At 34.3% G+C, this 16,958-nt stretch overlaps 1 protein-coding gene across 1 annotated transcript in view; it reads left to right on the top strand.

Moving 5' to 3' along the window:
* The window catches only part of LOC148939461 (uncharacterized), an 88,175-nt gene extending 71,655 nt beyond the window's left edge, over positions 1-16,520 (top strand). The window contains exon 3 of the mRNA XM_089106528.1: positions 15,167-16,520. Within this exon, the coding sequence (XP_088962654.1) occupies positions 15,167-15,348 (182 nt within the window). The 3' untranslated portion in view covers positions 15,349-16,520. The remainder of the gene's footprint in view (positions 1-15,166) is intronic.
* Positions 16,521-16,958: the final 438 nt, after the last annotated feature.

Below are 16,958 nucleotides of genomic sequence, written 5' to 3'. Positions count from 1 at the left end.
TACTATACATGTTATATTATGATATTATATCATGATTTATATATGAATGTAAATCAGCAGCCTAAGAAAGTAGCTTCAAAGGAACTAAAATTAGACATGGCTTCGATAACATAAAAAGCTCTTTTAAATGAGGCTTCTATTTAGTGGTTTAAAAATGCATTACCAAATTCGATACAACGAATTCATTTACAAAAAGGATCAAAATGTGGAATTATATTGCGGAGCGTTACAGACTATCCCAAGACCACACAGGTAGTAATTTATAAAAGAAAGAAGAATATGGAACAACTCCCCTGCTTTTTCTTATGTTTGGAATTATCTTTACAAAAACAAAGCAAAAACAGGTGTATCAAAACTACCGCGGTCATTTACCGCCTTAATCATTCCTCGGGTTTTTAGATAAATTTGATGTTTTATGTAAGTCAAAGGTTTCTCCATTAATACCCTGGCAACAGGAATATACTGAATTTCCTCAATTGCGCCTTCTATTCTTGCAAGCTAAGTAAAGTTCTGAAAGATAATTTAAATAAAAAAAGCGATTAAGGAGCACCCAGTACAATTTTTGTTTCTTATAAGGCTACATAACTATTTAATGTAACTTTCCATCTTCCTTTTTTGAATCGTAATGAGAAAATAAAAATGGCATGTTTTAAATGGATCATGATGAAGCTTAACTTCCCTATAGATACGATAAGTGCAATTTCAAAGGAAGCCAATCTTCAAGGGGTTGGGCATTAGTCTGTCATAGATGTACCCAGACATGTGCCTCCATCTTTACCTTCCTTGTACCCTACTTCCTAGATCTTTCAGCCAACATTCACTATTGGGTTCATACTCCCACCCCTGCTTTCATCCTCATGATGTTGAGAACGAAAACCGGTGTATAACGCCTTCAGGAGGACAGTGCAAATAAAATCCTGAATTGACGATCATTTTCAAATATTATTAAAAAGGAGACTTCGTCCGATACACTATATTTTTACTACGAGCTAAAATGATATTGCATTCTTGAACATCTACGTGATTAAAAGAAAAAAAGATCATTAGCTTCTTCAGGGCACTTAAAATGTGCTACACGAAGCTATGAACTCAAAGGGTATGAACGCAACCCAATAAGCTAAGTTGTCTTAATACATAGTTCGATGTTTCGATTACCACATCATATATCAAACGGTTCGTGGTAACGAACTGTAAGTAAGGAGGGGCCCGGCTTAATAGTAACCGAAACTCTAAAAAACGGAATCTGATACCAATAGATACATCAAAAGAATCAGATTTTTATGCTGATTCCAAAAGTTTTATATAAGTTTAGTAAATATATTAGTATATTAGTATAACATTATTATATAAGTTTAGTCTTATCCATCAAAAGTTACGAGCCTGAGAATATTTGCCTAATTTTCGACAAAAAGGGGGAAACACTCTCTAAAAGTCATAGAATCGTAATTAAAACTAGTGCCCTTCTTAATTCTAGTGCCTAATCTTAATTAAAACTTAATTAATCTAGTGCCCTTTTTAAGTGACCCAAAAAATTGGAGGACAAATAGGCCCCCTCCCACGCTCATTTTTTTCCCACAGTCACCCGATCAAAATTTTGAGATAGCCATTTTGTTCAGCATAGTAAACAAATCTAATAAGCATGTCTTTGAAAATTATTAATCCCCCGCAGTCCCCGGGGGAAGGGCTTCAAGTTGTGAACTTTGCACATTGTTTACATATAGTATTGGTTATTGGGAAGTATACAGACGTTTTCAGGGGAGATTTTTTCTAGGGGGGGGGCTCCATGCGAGGATCTTTCCATTGAAAAATTTTTCATCGGGGAAGGGAATTTTACATGAAGGGGGCGCCGGATCTCCCAGGATTATTTAAAAAAAGATAAGAAATTAAACAAAAAAAAACAAGTTTTTTCAACTGAAAGTAGGGAGTAACGCTAAAACTTAGAAGGAACAGATATTATTACCTGTATGAGGGGGTTCGCCCCCTCGTCAATGCCTCGCTCTTTAGGCTAAAGTTTTTTTGTACTTTCAAAAGATCTATTTATTCTAATTTAACCCTTTGTGATTCATGTGTAATTCTTAAAGAATTGGAACAAAATTCGAATTTTAGCGTGAAGAGCGAGGTATTGACGAGGGGGAGAACCCCCTCATATGTGTAATTATTTCTGTTCGTTTTAAGTTTTAATGTTGCTGCTTACTTTCAGTTCAAAAAACTTTTAATTATATATTATTATATTTAATTATATATAAAACAGACAATATCATTGCTGATACCTAGACAACGAATAAGAGAGAGAGTGAATTTTCCCTGAATATTCTAAGAGGAAAAAGAAGAAAATTAACGTTGAAAAGCGCCAAGTCTAGGTGTTTTGCTGAAAAACATATCCTCTAGCTCTACAGAATATGTCAATGTTTCTTGACCGCTCGCTCCGATCCACCTGTCAATCCTTCGCTCAACTTAACCCCATGAAAGGCTAGATTGTCATTATTGCCTAAGTGAAAGCAAGTATAATCTGGATAAGTTTTCTTTTTCGTAATAAGTTTTTTCTTTTTCGTTTAATTAAAGTTTCAAATTAATAAATATCAACAACTGCTCAAGGAACAGGAATTCTTGCTTCGGTATCAGTATATTTATAGCAATGAATTTAGTTCTACTGGTCAAATATGCTCCTGATTTTTCATCATTCCTGATTCATTCCTGATTTCAAAATCATTCCTGATTTTGATCATTCATTATTTTTTTTTCTTCCTTTTAGATAATCCTTTTGCTAAGCAAAACTTATAGTTTACATTTTGGAAAGTTTACTTTCAAACTTTCCGAACTACACTTTCGGTGACTTACTTTCAAACTCCTGATGAGAGGGTCCAAAGGTGAATCTAAGGTGAATTCTGGGGGGTGGGGAGTGTGACATGGGAGCCAACAATTGTCCAAATTTACATGTTTATTTAAAAAAGGGTAAAAAAGAGAAAAAACCAATGAGGGCACCAGAAGATCTTGGGGATATGCCCCTCCCCCAGCCCCCTCCCCCTAGATCCTTTCCTGGGACGGTCACAAACACCATATTTTTTTGGTACGTTATGTTGGTTTGAGCTTTGATTTCATCGTAAATCGTAATTTTTATGTTCATATAAGTTCTTGTTTCGTTATTTATAATAAATTATAAAGTTTGATATCTAGAAAATTTCTGCTTTTTAAGCCTTAGTTTTGTTTTTTACTTTTCTTGAAACATTTCAAAAATACATTATTATCAAAAATAATATGTGCTAATTATGTGTATATTTTTAATTTTTTCTAGGTATACTGCTTTTTAATCTTGAAACAATGCAAATGTATTTTACTTATAAGCGTGTCCCACGGAAATCTGACGGGTTTTCTTGACGTTCTAATTCCCTGTAGATCCTTCTAAAGACAACCATCATCACGAATTCTTATGAATTTCAAACAAAAGACATCTATCCATAGACGTAACGAAGAGGTAATTTTCCCCTAGAGCCCAAAAATTATGAAATATGCGTTAGAAGCAAAATAATTTTCTTCAATAATACGATAAAAAGACGTTTCTCTGGAATTCCCTCTGCCCAAAAAAAATTCTGCCTTGCAATTTAGATTTCCATAATAAAATATTGTAAAATATATATTGGTATTATTATTTTCATGTTTTTTTTATATCAAGCTTCAAAGTGTGTCGTCATCTGACAAATATTGCTACTCTTTACACGTTCTTTACACGTGTTCTTAATGGTTCTTTAGACGTAATACCTTTAATTAGGTTTTTTTTTTCTAAGACTACACTGCCTCTCCATGACGAAAAAATAATCGTTCGAATGGGGATAAGTTTATTTATTAGACAATGGAAACAGATACAAAAGTCTGGATATTTCGACCGCATATACAGCGATCGTCATCAGCAGAAATACTGATGACGATCGCTGTATATGTGGTCGAAATATTCAGATTTGTGTATGTGTTTTCATTGTCTAATAAATGGACTTATTCCCATTTGAACGTTTATTGGTTCTTTAGACACATTTAAAATTTACATCAAATTTGTCTTGAGATACCCATTTTACTACTGATGGTGTTTTACTACTGAGTTTTACTACTGATGACGGTCACTGCATATGTGACCGAAATATCTGGTATTTTTCGTGAATTTCTATCACCGTATTAAGGATATAAGAAATTTGGGATAATTTCTGCTAGGGATTCATTCCACATGAAGACAATACGTCGAAGAAAGCTTTATCTAGGTCTTTCTGGCCCGGGTTTTCCTGCCTCAGGTTGTGCTGATCAGCTGCACTATTGTGAGTAGATCTCACCAGTTTAGCTCTGGCATGTAGGAGCTCCGAACACTTCGATTGAGTATGCTGTATGTATATTCAAAGTTTTAGCGTAAGCGGCGTGTCATGGCGCTCCCGTACTGGTGGCGAGAGATTGGTGACATCTATTAAGTTGTCGCTCTTATTGCTCAATTTTGTAAGTGCTGGAGATAACAGTTTTTGAAGTACTCGACAGCGACAGTATTGGAGTTCTGGCAGAAAGAGGACAATAATATTTAATAACAGGCTTAATGCAGGATGTTAAAAGCGGACGGACGAAACAGATCTTGGAGAAGGTCCAGCAGCACGAATTGTCACCATCCGTTCATCTCTAGCTACATCACTATAAATCCTGCCTGACAATTTACCATGTAACAAATAACCTTTTTACATGGTAAATTTGTATAAAAATTAACCCTTAAACATCGTAACTATTGCGTAAAAAGGTAACGTCTTTCTCTGAGCCACCCCTATCAAAATGTGAAAACATGCGACCGTTGGGGTATCTAAGAGAAGGGTTTGGTAGGAGGCTTATTAGTCTTGCAAAGTAAGAATAAAATTCAAATATTGGTACTTAAAAATCTAAATATAAAAATATGTTTTCCTGGTTACTTCACTGTCTGGAGCCATGAAGAGCTACTTCCAATCTTCGTTCCCACCCCTCGCCTCATCTAGTCACATCAAATGATGTGACCGCCTGACAATTCATCGCATAAAATCTATTATCAAATTCCTGTAATCGTCTAGCCTCTTTCTGATAGAGGTGCTAAATATACTCTTTGAAGTCATTAATATTTTCGTTGTGTAGCTGAAAGCTCATCGTTCCCAAATCCTTTAGAATTTGTAAAATCATTAACTTTCCAGCATGGCCAAGGACTTACATATAACATAAACTAAAAAATATATTTTATCTTCTAAGTAAAGGTCACCTCATCTGAACTTCCACGTTATTTCTTATGATTTTTCCCCATTAAATCACAATCGCTATAATTATTTCAATATTCTTGGCTTTTTTGTGCAATGACAACTAGAAATAATAAATTTTACTCTAAAAATTACTCCCGGGTGGTCGCGATTCTTACAATGGCGGTAAAAAGAAGAATATGAGAGCAAAACTGCAATTAAAAAGTATTTAGCCCGAAATTCAGATATTTCATTGTTTTTATTAGTAAAGTGAATTCTTTTACTGCACTCAAATCTGAAATAAATTAGATTAAAATAGATTAGCTTTGATTCATTTAATATTGCAATAAACTCATTTTATAACACTGGCTATTATATAATAAGAACCCCCGTATGGAATGATAAATCTAAACACCCTCCCAAATTTATTATCAAGCTTGACCACACATACTTTTAGCTACAATTGCTGTAATCAAACATAAAGACCTTTGATAGGTTTATATGCCACCTCTGTAGATGAGATGCAACGTTTTTCCTCTCTGATTCGTGACCATTCCTGATCTCCTGCCGTGTATTTAGCCTTAGCTTATTCCCACAAGTATGACTTTACCCTAACAGCCATCACTAATGTTTTCATTTTAGTATCATTAAGAGTGATGTTTTCCTTCCGCTGTTATGATCTATTAAAGCCTTGTATTGGCATTGCTCAATAAAATAAGAAATTAATTTTGTCTTCTTTTGATGAACAATAAAACGTTGTTTTTTTTCAAAAAGCAAGGTCGGTCCTTCTCCACATGATCAAGCTAAGGAGTAAGGAAGGCAAATTTTTTAGCGCTTAGTGCTTCGAATGACATGCTGCCCTTAGAAATCTGTAGAAGTGAAAAGGCCTTCACGGAATCTTTGTCACCACCCACTGCTCGGTTTGCTAACTATAGTTGGCAGCTAAGGACTTCGGGTTTCGCTATTAATTGCCTCACTTTTGTAAAGTATTTGGAACGTAAATTCGAGAAGGCTTTTCCGGCGTCTCGTTTCTTAGAGATTTGGCCATGTATATGTCAACGAGAACAGTCCAGGGGGGCTTTTGGGACTAAAGCTAGTCGTGGGAAAGGGGTCCGTTCCCAGGCATGGTTGAACAACCAATAGCTAGAACTTCCGTTCCAGGAAAGTTACATTCTTGGCTCAGTTCTAAAGGCAGTCCATCTTTCGCCTCCGTCGTAGCTAGTTGTTCTTGTGCTACCTTATTTTCTCTATGTGCATTCTCACGTTATTTAATAAAGACCATGTACCAACGTTTATCGTCTATCTTTGGAATTTACGTAAACCATCACATCTGCCAATACAAAAGGGTATATAGAAAGAACTTAAATAGAGGTTTACAGAGTGGTGGCAAGCGGTTAAGACTAGTGGAGCATATATCACTAGTGGAAAACCTCCAAGTGACATTTGAGTGACCGTTATAAGTATTTAGGACATCTTACGCTAAATACTGGCAACATATTGAAGAGCTATTTCGCCCGCTACCAAAAATGCTTGTGATATTGAGCCGCAAATACTACAAAAGACTGATAAAAAGACATCGAAATGTTACGAGGTATTGAACTTTTTTCTATTCAAAGCGCCTTCTTGAGAAACACTTTCTTTTAAATGAACATTTTGAAATCGGCTGTTACACAATGCCCAATATGGATTTCCTCACGATAGCTTCTACATACTAATTCAAATTTCTACAACTGAGAGTCTCCGGTTGATTTCTACCTTCACTTAGCCATTCTACGTTTGGTGTTTTTTTTTACATGATTTTATACAGTCGACGTGTGATCTACATTTGACAGTTTCCAAACAAAATTTAAAATTGTGAATTCGATAATCGAAAATTAATTCTCAATTGTGACTCCATTTGACGCTAGTGATTTAATTGAGACCAACTGCAATTAGATGTAAGACAGACGACCTTTCGTAAGTGATTTAGCACGACTAAACAACCCAGTAAATTTTATTAGACCCTTGTTGTTAAAGGTGAAGTATATTGCCCAAAATCTGGCGTCCGTAATTAAAGAGCTGTGTTTAAAACAAATATTTAAATTTTTAGAATAACTGCTTTTCAAATTTTAATCTCAATATGTCAGTTTTTATTCCTATTCTTGATCCGGCGGAAACTTGAAATAACGAAAAGGTTGCTTTTGATTTTGTAAAAGAGTGGAGGGGAAATGGCATATTTCCACCTCTTTTAGTTGACTCAAATGATCCTGATTTCAATCAAGATGAACTTCATGATTACCTTCAAAAGATCAAGACATGGGTCTCAACAAACCCTCCAACTCCCCTGAGCACCACCCCAATTAATCCTCCAATAGAACAGCCTCAACAGTCCCAAGTAATAGGATCGCTAATTGACCCTTTTTTTAGTAATAACGCCACTCACAAAGTCATAAATTGGAAAAATAATTAATTTTTTTAAAAAATTTTTTAAAAATTTACAAAAATTCAGTCTGTTTCAAAAAAAAAAAAAAAAAAAATTTCAGTTTTTTTTAAATTGGTCTGATTAAAAATATTTGCGCCATTTTTGGCCCATGGTTTGTTTCGCTCCTTTTTTGGGAATCTGGATCCCACTATTACAATTTTGTCAAGTATAAAAGGTGGATTACTTGTAGTATATACCCCAGGCAAAATAGTATGCAAAATGGTTGCGGGGTTTGTAGGCATGGCTCAATTTAAGTACCAAGGTATATCTATTCTATAGAAGGATGCAAAGATTAGGAAGGTCATTTAGGGTGTCCTTAGAAGCCAGGGATGAGGGTGTAGTTCTTGGAAGATTTGCTCTAAATTTATTCAAGGAGTGGATCAGACCGTCCTACAAACGGTATTTGTTAGAGAATAGTGCAGAATTTGTTTTTGTTTAGGTGATGCGTATAAGGTTGCAATACAATATGAACAGATAGAACAGATAGTGGGGAAAGGAGACACGTCTTCTTTTTCCGATGAATTTCTTTCTGCGCTGACGAGGGTGAAATTTGGACTCGATGATAATGAGAAGGCACTGCGAGATGGTACTGATTCCTCGCAGGGCGGTTTGGCTACCCAGGAAATGGGAGCTGGGTTTTAGGTCCCGTGGGATGGTACTGATGCCTCACGGGATGGTTTTTTTTGTTGCACTGCGTTGATCCTTATTTTACAGAAGAGAAACGAAAACTAGGTAAAAGCAACCTTTCTTTCCCTTAAATGCAAAGATGTTATAATTTATCCCGTAATTTATTTATTTTCCATATAATTCGCCTATTATGTTATTTTTCACCAGCTACACGATACCAAAGACACATTCTTGCCTTTGCGCCCGAGGACTCTGATCTAGCATCTGAAAATTTAGAAGCACAGTATATAAACTATAGATTAACTATTAACTATTATATATATATATATATATATATATATATATATATATATATATATATATATATATATATATATATATATATATATATATATATATATATATATATATATATATATATATATATATATATATATATATATATATATATATATATATATATATATGTATATATAAATATCTATATATATATATATATAATTATCTATATATATAATAAATTAACTATTATCTTTATACTGTGCTTAGAAGTAACAGTAGCAAATGTTATAAAATGAAAAAAAGTGACAACCAGCGGTGATAATAAAAATTCCGATAGGGTAGATAACATTTACCCATATCAGAGGCGTAGCTAGGATTTTCAGGTTTTTAGCGTCCGGGGATAATGTCGGTTTTGTGGTCCCTCCCATCACTATCACAATATAAGGTAAAAACACCTCATTTAAGCTTGAATTTCGCTTGTTAGTTATGTCTATAAAATGTATTCTTTTCATTTGATTTCTTTTAGTAAAGATCAAAGAAATAAGACTGTAAAAAAAAGAATACAGTAAAAAGAAATGAAATAAAACTTTATACGCTCAGAATGCTTTTGCTTTTTTGACTAAATATGATGTTCTCAAATATGGTGCATTGTGCTCTGAAATTAATGCATTTTTTTTACTTCATTTATCATAAATAGTCAGCCAGACTTTTCGACTACGAAATTCACCTCCAGTATCCTAGTGCAGTTGCCATGGCCCGAGAAAAAAAAAACTGGTTGACAAATCGGGCCGAATCACTTGAATTTAGGCGGAATCACTTAAAATAGAGATCTACAAATGCTTTGCCTTGATTCCTCTATTTTTATAAAATCCAGTAAAATTTGCATAAGTTTCCATTTGAAAACGTTCTCTTTTTCTGGAAATGGTTTTAAATGTAATTTAATTTCATTTGAAACCAGAAAGCTAATGCAAAGAGGTTCAACTAGCAAGGGGATGCTGGGTCTCTACTAGATGGTACTTTTGCGAATAATTTTGACCTAACGCCCAACGAATACCAACCAAAAAGAATACAAATAAAATACATGATTTACTTTTATTTTTCGACATGCAACACTGTCAAGATACTTGTTATGGTGCGCAACTTTTGCGGAACCCTGGTTGAGTCAAAACAGAATTATTTCTTTGAAGAAGACACTAAAGATTTAGCAACCCCCAACATCCTCTTAGGAACAATTATGGCTCTAAAATCATAGTTGCAGCTAGTAAAGACCAAACCACGGCCCAGAGTAACTGGAAGTTTAAAAGCATGCTTTAAAAAACTGTCCAGTTGAAAAAAAAATAATGTCGCTTGATGCTGATTTGGGAATGGTAACTAGTATTTCGGCTCATCTTAATAGTAAAAGTCTACTGCGAAAACAAATTCATGGAAATTTTGCAAAGAGCTTTAAACCCCTAAAAATTGCACTGGATCGAAATAAAAAGTGTACAGTTGGAATCATCAATGTCTAAACCCTTTCTAAAAATCTGCCAAATCACGTTTTAGCATGGGATGCACTCATGCGTTTTTTCTGCACAGCTGGTGGGACATTACAACGTCGTTGAGAGCTGTTTAAGGGCTCATTTGAAAGCTATGCTCACATCTACGCGCTCTTTATAGATCATTTTTTATGGTAAAATTAATAAAATAAGATGTAATTTTCGACAAAAACTGCATCTTCAGATTCAAGATGAAAAACACTGGAACATCCTAAGGAGCTATTTAAGGGCTCATCTGATCAACTAAAGACCAGAGCGAGCCTGCAAAGACTTTTTAAGGGCGAGATAAGTTTTAAATAGGTTTTGTTTTTTAATCACAAAAAGGGTCTCCCCCTTTCTACTCCCTTGACTAAAGGTTTAAAACTTTTAAAAGGTCATATATATATAGGAAAAAACATTTCCATCCCATTTAGCAGTCAAATACATTTTAAAATTGCAAAATTAGGCCGATATTGTAAAGTACATTCCTTTTGCATGGATTTTAACTTAAGAAATATTGTAAAATACTGATAAAATCAACTTAACGTCTTTTGCAACAGCATTGTTGCGAAACATTCATGCTAGTAAACCTAGAAGCTAATTGCAATGCAAAAAACCGCTAAGTGCCCTGCTCGTATATCGCCAGCAAGCAATAGGAAGATCAGATTAAAAATGGTAAGCATATGGGTGTTGGTTCACAGCCCGACTGTTCTGCCAGTAACAACAAGCCAACATTTGTCTGCCGACAGATATTGGATTGTGAGCAAGAAACTTTAAAAGTTTGAATTGATTAAAGTTAAAGTACAATTTTCCATCTAATAGATGCTTTGAACTCTTATGAACTTTTGTGCTTGAACTCTTGAACTTTTGTACTTTACAGCTAGTCTTTACTTACAAATATAAACTTGAATCTTTACATGGTATCAAAGCATTTAACTTACACCACCAGCATTTTCTACCGAAAATCAACTCAGTTCTAGAGATATGATGCACATTATTAAAAGAAATGTGTCTCAAACTCTGTTAGTACACATATCTAAGCCCAGAAGTGTGTATTTTCATTTTGATGTTGTTCGTCTTCTTCGTTTGTAGCAGAGTTGCTACTAGTTACTTATTTTTCACAAGCACGAATGGCTGTTTTCCCTTGCTAGTTTTTTTTTCTCTGATGCAGTTTGTCGCGATTTGTTTTACTGTTTTTCGAATTAAACTTTCTCTGGATTAGTATTTGGTAGACAAACATATCCAGAAAAAAAAATCTTTCCATAATCTAACTAACATAACGTAATGGCACTGAAAGGACAAGATCAACTCAACAGCATAACTGAATCAGATACTTGTCTTTTTCTAATTTTTGGTCTGCCTTTACTTTGTAATTTACTGTAGTTTCTCGTTGCTTTTTTCTAGATTGCTTTTTTTGCAGGTCTGCTCTTTTCTTTGAATTTTTTTGTTATTATTATATTGCGGCATCCTTATTTGTTTTTATTGAGGGTACGTTGTTGCACATACAAGCGAATAATTCGCAGTTTTTTTCTCTGATTTTTACTGGCTAGTTGTAACCGTTTCTTGTTAATTTTTTCGTTAATCTTTAAGTTTTAAGATTTTCGAACAAAATGAGGTCTTACTCATGAATCCCATTTCATTATAAAGTATTATTCTTTAATACTCATTCCATATATCCAATTTTTATTACAAGATATGTTTAAGACTGCCAAACTTGGTACACATCAATAAGTTCTTCTTAATAACAAGACTTGAAAATATTCTCCCAAAAAGGAATTTCCGATTTCTTCACGTTACTGTGTATTAAAAATCGAAAAAGAATGAAAAAACGCTGGTGCTAGCTCGCTTTAACACTGATGAAAGGCAAAGAGAAATTATAAATCAGGAAGGAAAAATAGGGCTCATTGGGGCTAGTAAATAGAGGTAATTATTGGAGATAAAATATAAATAATTTATTCGGAAGCTCTGTCACATAGGTGCGAAATTTTTTTGATACGTTTGGCCGATAATCGAAGTCAATATTGAAGCTTTTAAAGAGGCTAAGCAGGAAAGATGAGGATTTGTATAAGGGGGAGAACTTTCCTTCTAGCACATCAATTTTAACATGTCTTTTTCACACTACTATATTTGAATTATTTTCCCCCACCTCTTTCTTATGACTTCTTCCCAACCCCCTCAGGGACAGCCTGCTTTTTGTTCGGATTGAGATGGATGACCAAAAAACACAATCTTTGGCAACCTTTCATTCGTAAACCTAATCTCGCTATCTTGACATCTCTTTCCTGGTAGCCATAGACAGGATTGTATCCAGAATGTTTTCGGGGGGGGGGGTACAAAAAATTGTAAAAAACGCATCAAAAATGTGTCTATATTCATTTTTGTTATGTGTTACGTAACAACCCCACGTCCCTGGATACGGCCTTGACGCTAGAAAGTGGGATTGAACCCCATTCCTCGTATATATATATATATATATATATGACATTTATTTTGGGAGAAGTTTAATAAATCTTCCTCAGCCTTTTAAAGTGCCACGTTTCGTTTCTGACCTGTAATTGACCTCTGTTTAACCGCATGTTCCAATCTTAATTCGCAGATTTATCTTCCGTTTCTTCTAAACTTGTGAAACTGCGAAAGAACACCCCACTCCCCGGCCCACGCCTGGCATCATGTTTATTAATAATACTACCCAGGTAGTCCACTTGATCGGTATTATTGTTCTTAACATCACCCCTTAACCCTCGCCTATCTCTAGTCTAGGTGACTTAGACTTCTTACCGTAAATTTTCTAATCTATACTTGCACCGCAAATTCTAAAAAAAAAAAAAATGTATTCATTTCGCTAACGTTTCTATTTAGGATACTCGAGTCATCTGCGTACTCCAAGTCTAGACGGGGTTTACCTTTCTACTTATCATGTTCCAGGCACTTGCATAGTATTTTATTTTTGGAGGGGAGGACAATAAAAATAATAATTTGAACAAGAAGTACAAAAAAATTCAGGAACATTTAAGATCCCCATAATGCAGGCTCGGAGCCCTATATTGGCCGGTGGTAACTAAAAAGACGTTAAGTTACATAACCTAAATTTTAGAGAAAAAAACAAACAAACGGACAAACGTGTTTTTTTCTGTTATTAAGGACTAACAATTCAGTTGTCTAAGGTAGGGCAAAAATAATTTTGATTTCAAAAGAGCCATTTCCTGCGTCTCTGTGAGTTGGAAAACGTTCTTATAATCTGTTTTAGAAAAACAAAAAGAAACACATATATATTTTGTGAACCAATTAAGATTGGCGAAAACGTTAAACTGATCGATAGAGCTTAATTAGGCCGGGAGAGAGGATTTCAAATATAATATTTACAAACATCATGTATCGCATTTTGAATTTCTGCAACCGACATGTTCAATTTCTCACAACAAAGATCATGAGAGAATTCAAATAAATTTGCAAATTCATGCAAATATGAGAAAATGGTACCAACGGTAAAGTTAAGTACTTTTTTTTCTTGAAATGGTTCAATTAACTGTGAATTGAACTATCATCACTTTAAACGTTTATCCAAAGGGTTTCACACTATGTTTCGTAGGTATACACGATTCCACGTTAGCTCTTCCTCCAGCCAGGGGCGTCATTAGGGGGTGGCACGGGGGGGGGGACCAGTTGCCCCTTCAATAATGTGAAGAAACAAATTATTATACATCCCATGCCCTTTGACTATCCGGATATGGACCCCTCTTGCCCCCCCCGCCCAATAAAAATGCTGGAGATTCACCCCTGCCTCCAGCCAGGGCCGTATCCAGGATTTTTGTTCAGGGGGGGTTTTACTAATTTTTGACTTTTTTGGGGGGTTTTACTAATTTTTGACTCAGTTTTCGACTAATTTTACTGATTTTTACCTAGGTTTTACTAATTTTCGACTTATTTTCGAGTCGGTCAAAAATTTCGGGGGGGGGGGGGTTCAAACCGTGGATACGGCCTTGCCTCCAGCCCAGCCTCAACCGTCTCTAAAGCTGCATAAAATGTACGGCGATAATTCCAATACATGTCTTTATACCTTTGTTGTGCCAGAATCAATTAAAATGATACCCCTAACGTTTAACTCAATAAATCGATAATTGCTTATTCTATCAATTACCAAAGTGTTTTTGATGTTTAATATTTTTAATGTTTCAATTTTCGAATGCATTCTACCGATTACCTAAGTGTTTCCAATGTTATAGTATTTTTAATGTTTTAATTTTTGAATGTATTTTACCGATTACCAAATTGTTTCTGATGTTTTAATATTTTTGATGTTTTTGTGAAATTCAGTGACAAGTTCATGATTCTTTAATTGGCACTGGTTACATAATAAATGAGCAAATGCAAATGCTTTCAATTATGTTTATTCTGTTCGGACTCTTGAATTTCCACCTTGGGAATAATATTGTTTTTATTTTTGGCAAAGATTGTGACTTGCCGACGAGGTTAGTTTCCAGTATTGATCTCCCTGACATGAAAATATAGGTATTTTACTTTTGTTTTTGAAGATGTAAAAAAAGCAAGTAAGTAAGGAGCAACTCAGCCCAATAGTAACCGAAACTCTAAAAAAACAGAGTTTCGATAGCAATAGATACATCAAAAGGATTGAAATTTTATGTTGACTCCAAATAAATAAAGTTCATGAAGTTTAATGTTACCCATCAAAAGTTACGAGCCTGAAAAAATTTGCCTAATTTTTGAAAAAGGGAGGATACACCCCAAAAAGGGTGTTGGTTGCAAAACTTGTTTTATTTTATTTTATAATATTTAGGAAATATGAAACACTTGACCTTTTTACTAGTATATTGATTTTCCCGTACTATAACATTTCAGGAATGGTGTGTAACTTAAAATATGAAAAATGTTTCTTCTGATACTTTTCTGCTTGTACAGCAGCATAAGCATACTACCCCCCCTCCAGATTTGTATATTTATGAATCATTTTCTAACTCTCCCTTTTTCAATATATAAACCTCTATATTATGTATAAGCAGTTATTAATTAGTTTTTGACTTACCCTTTGAAAAATTTCATTCCAGGAGAAAAGCCATATCAATGCGCATGGAAAGACTGCGGCTGGAAATTCGCAAGATCTGACGAGTTGACCCGACACTACCGTAAACATACTGGTGATCGGCCTTTCCAATGCCAGATGTGTGAGCGAGCCTTTTCCAGATCTGATCACCTAGCGTTACATATGAAACGACACATCTCGGTGTAGTGATGGTGCAAACTGTCTGGGAGTTGTCTACACCTCGGATCATTAAACCTATTGGATATTTTTTTTTCTTATATGTTATCCCAGTGATTTTTGCCAAATGACTAAAACTTTAAAATGTATTTTAATCTTTTTTAAAATGTTATAGTACATGTGCCGTTTGTATATTTCATCTTTTTCGTTTTCTCCTCGTCCGACAGAAAGGGATGTCGACATTGCCATATCTAAGGGCAAGGCCGCATCCAAAAGGGCGAGGGGGGGGAGTAAAGGTTTGAAATCCCCCCAAAATTTTTGTCCGACTCGTAAAAACCAAATAAAATGCATGTAAACAAATTTTTGATGTGTTTTTAAAGTTTTTTCAGGAAATATAAAAATCTGCTTTCGAAAACTTCACCTTTGGGTTATAATTTTGCCCTTATGTATAGCACTGTCAACATCGACATATATGAGCTGCTCAGAAGCTAATTTGATCAAGTTAACATAAACTAACAACGAGTGCCATTAAAAGAACATACTTCATAGATTTTGATTTGAATGATCTGGTTAAAAAAAGTCCAGTATGCTTTGAATTTTCCTTGTGTTTTTGAGTATGCAGAATGTGATTAAGTAAATGTTAGCGGGTGGGAGCAGGGAAAGAATGCTCCACATTGCGGAAGAGATAGCGCTCCGAATCCCAGATATACAGTATTTGGTTGATCATTTGACCAAATGATTTTGACCTTAAAGGCAAAATTGTCTGTTTTTTTATCCTTATCATTAGGAGAAGTCCTTAAGAATGTTCAAAATTAGTCATGAAGTACTTTGACACTTCAGTCTTAGAATATCAAAGAAGTAAACTTCATCAATTGAGCTTCTGAATAGCGCATATTATGAGTATGAAATATCGATTTATTGCTTACAAACTCAGAAAACATGTATTTAGCTTTTCCTGGTTTTAAACTCATTTCTTAGCATTACCTAATCCTGTTTTAGGGTAGAAATTGTCCTCATTTTCTAAAGTTGTAAATTTGGTAAAAAGTTAACATTTGGACAAAGCTGCAATAATGAATGAGTAATTAATCATCAGATACTTCTCCTTTAATGGCACTAGTAAACGTAGTCAGCATAGTAAACTTCAAAGTAAACATGATTGAACCAGTGAAAACAAGGAATTATTCCAACTTATTCTCATTGAAAGGTCGTATATATATATATATATATATATATATATATATATATATATATATATATATATATATATATATATATATATATATATATATATATATATATATATATATATATATATATATATATATATATACATATATATGGAAGTCCCCAATCACTCCAGTCTTAATTACCAAGATTCGATTTAATACTCAACTGTTTCGTACTCTATTCAATAGTATATAGATTTATAAGTCTTTTATTGTGCCGGGTTCGAATCTCATAGTGCTCTCTATCTTTATTACAAAAAAAAGGTTTTCCAGAAAATTATTAATTTTAATTTCAAAGAATTGTTTTTCTTATATACACAGAACTTGCTTTTTAAAATCTTTCAATGCAGATTATTTGACAGTATTCAGTATAGAACGCCCTCCAGAATTTGTTGAAAAGACTAGGAATATAGG

Source organism: Artemia sp. Qi Xiang Cuo, chromosome 21 (genome assembly GCF_049724085.1).
Source record: "Artemia sp. Qi Xiang Cuo chromosome 21, ASM4972408v1, whole genome shotgun sequence".
In the NCBI taxonomy this organism is placed as follows: Eukaryota; Metazoa; Arthropoda; class Branchiopoda; order Anostraca; family Artemiidae; genus Artemia; species Artemia sp. Qi Xiang Cuo.
The sequence above is the reverse complement of the archived record's forward strand: the minus strand, read 5'-3'. Positions and strand labels throughout refer to the sequence as shown.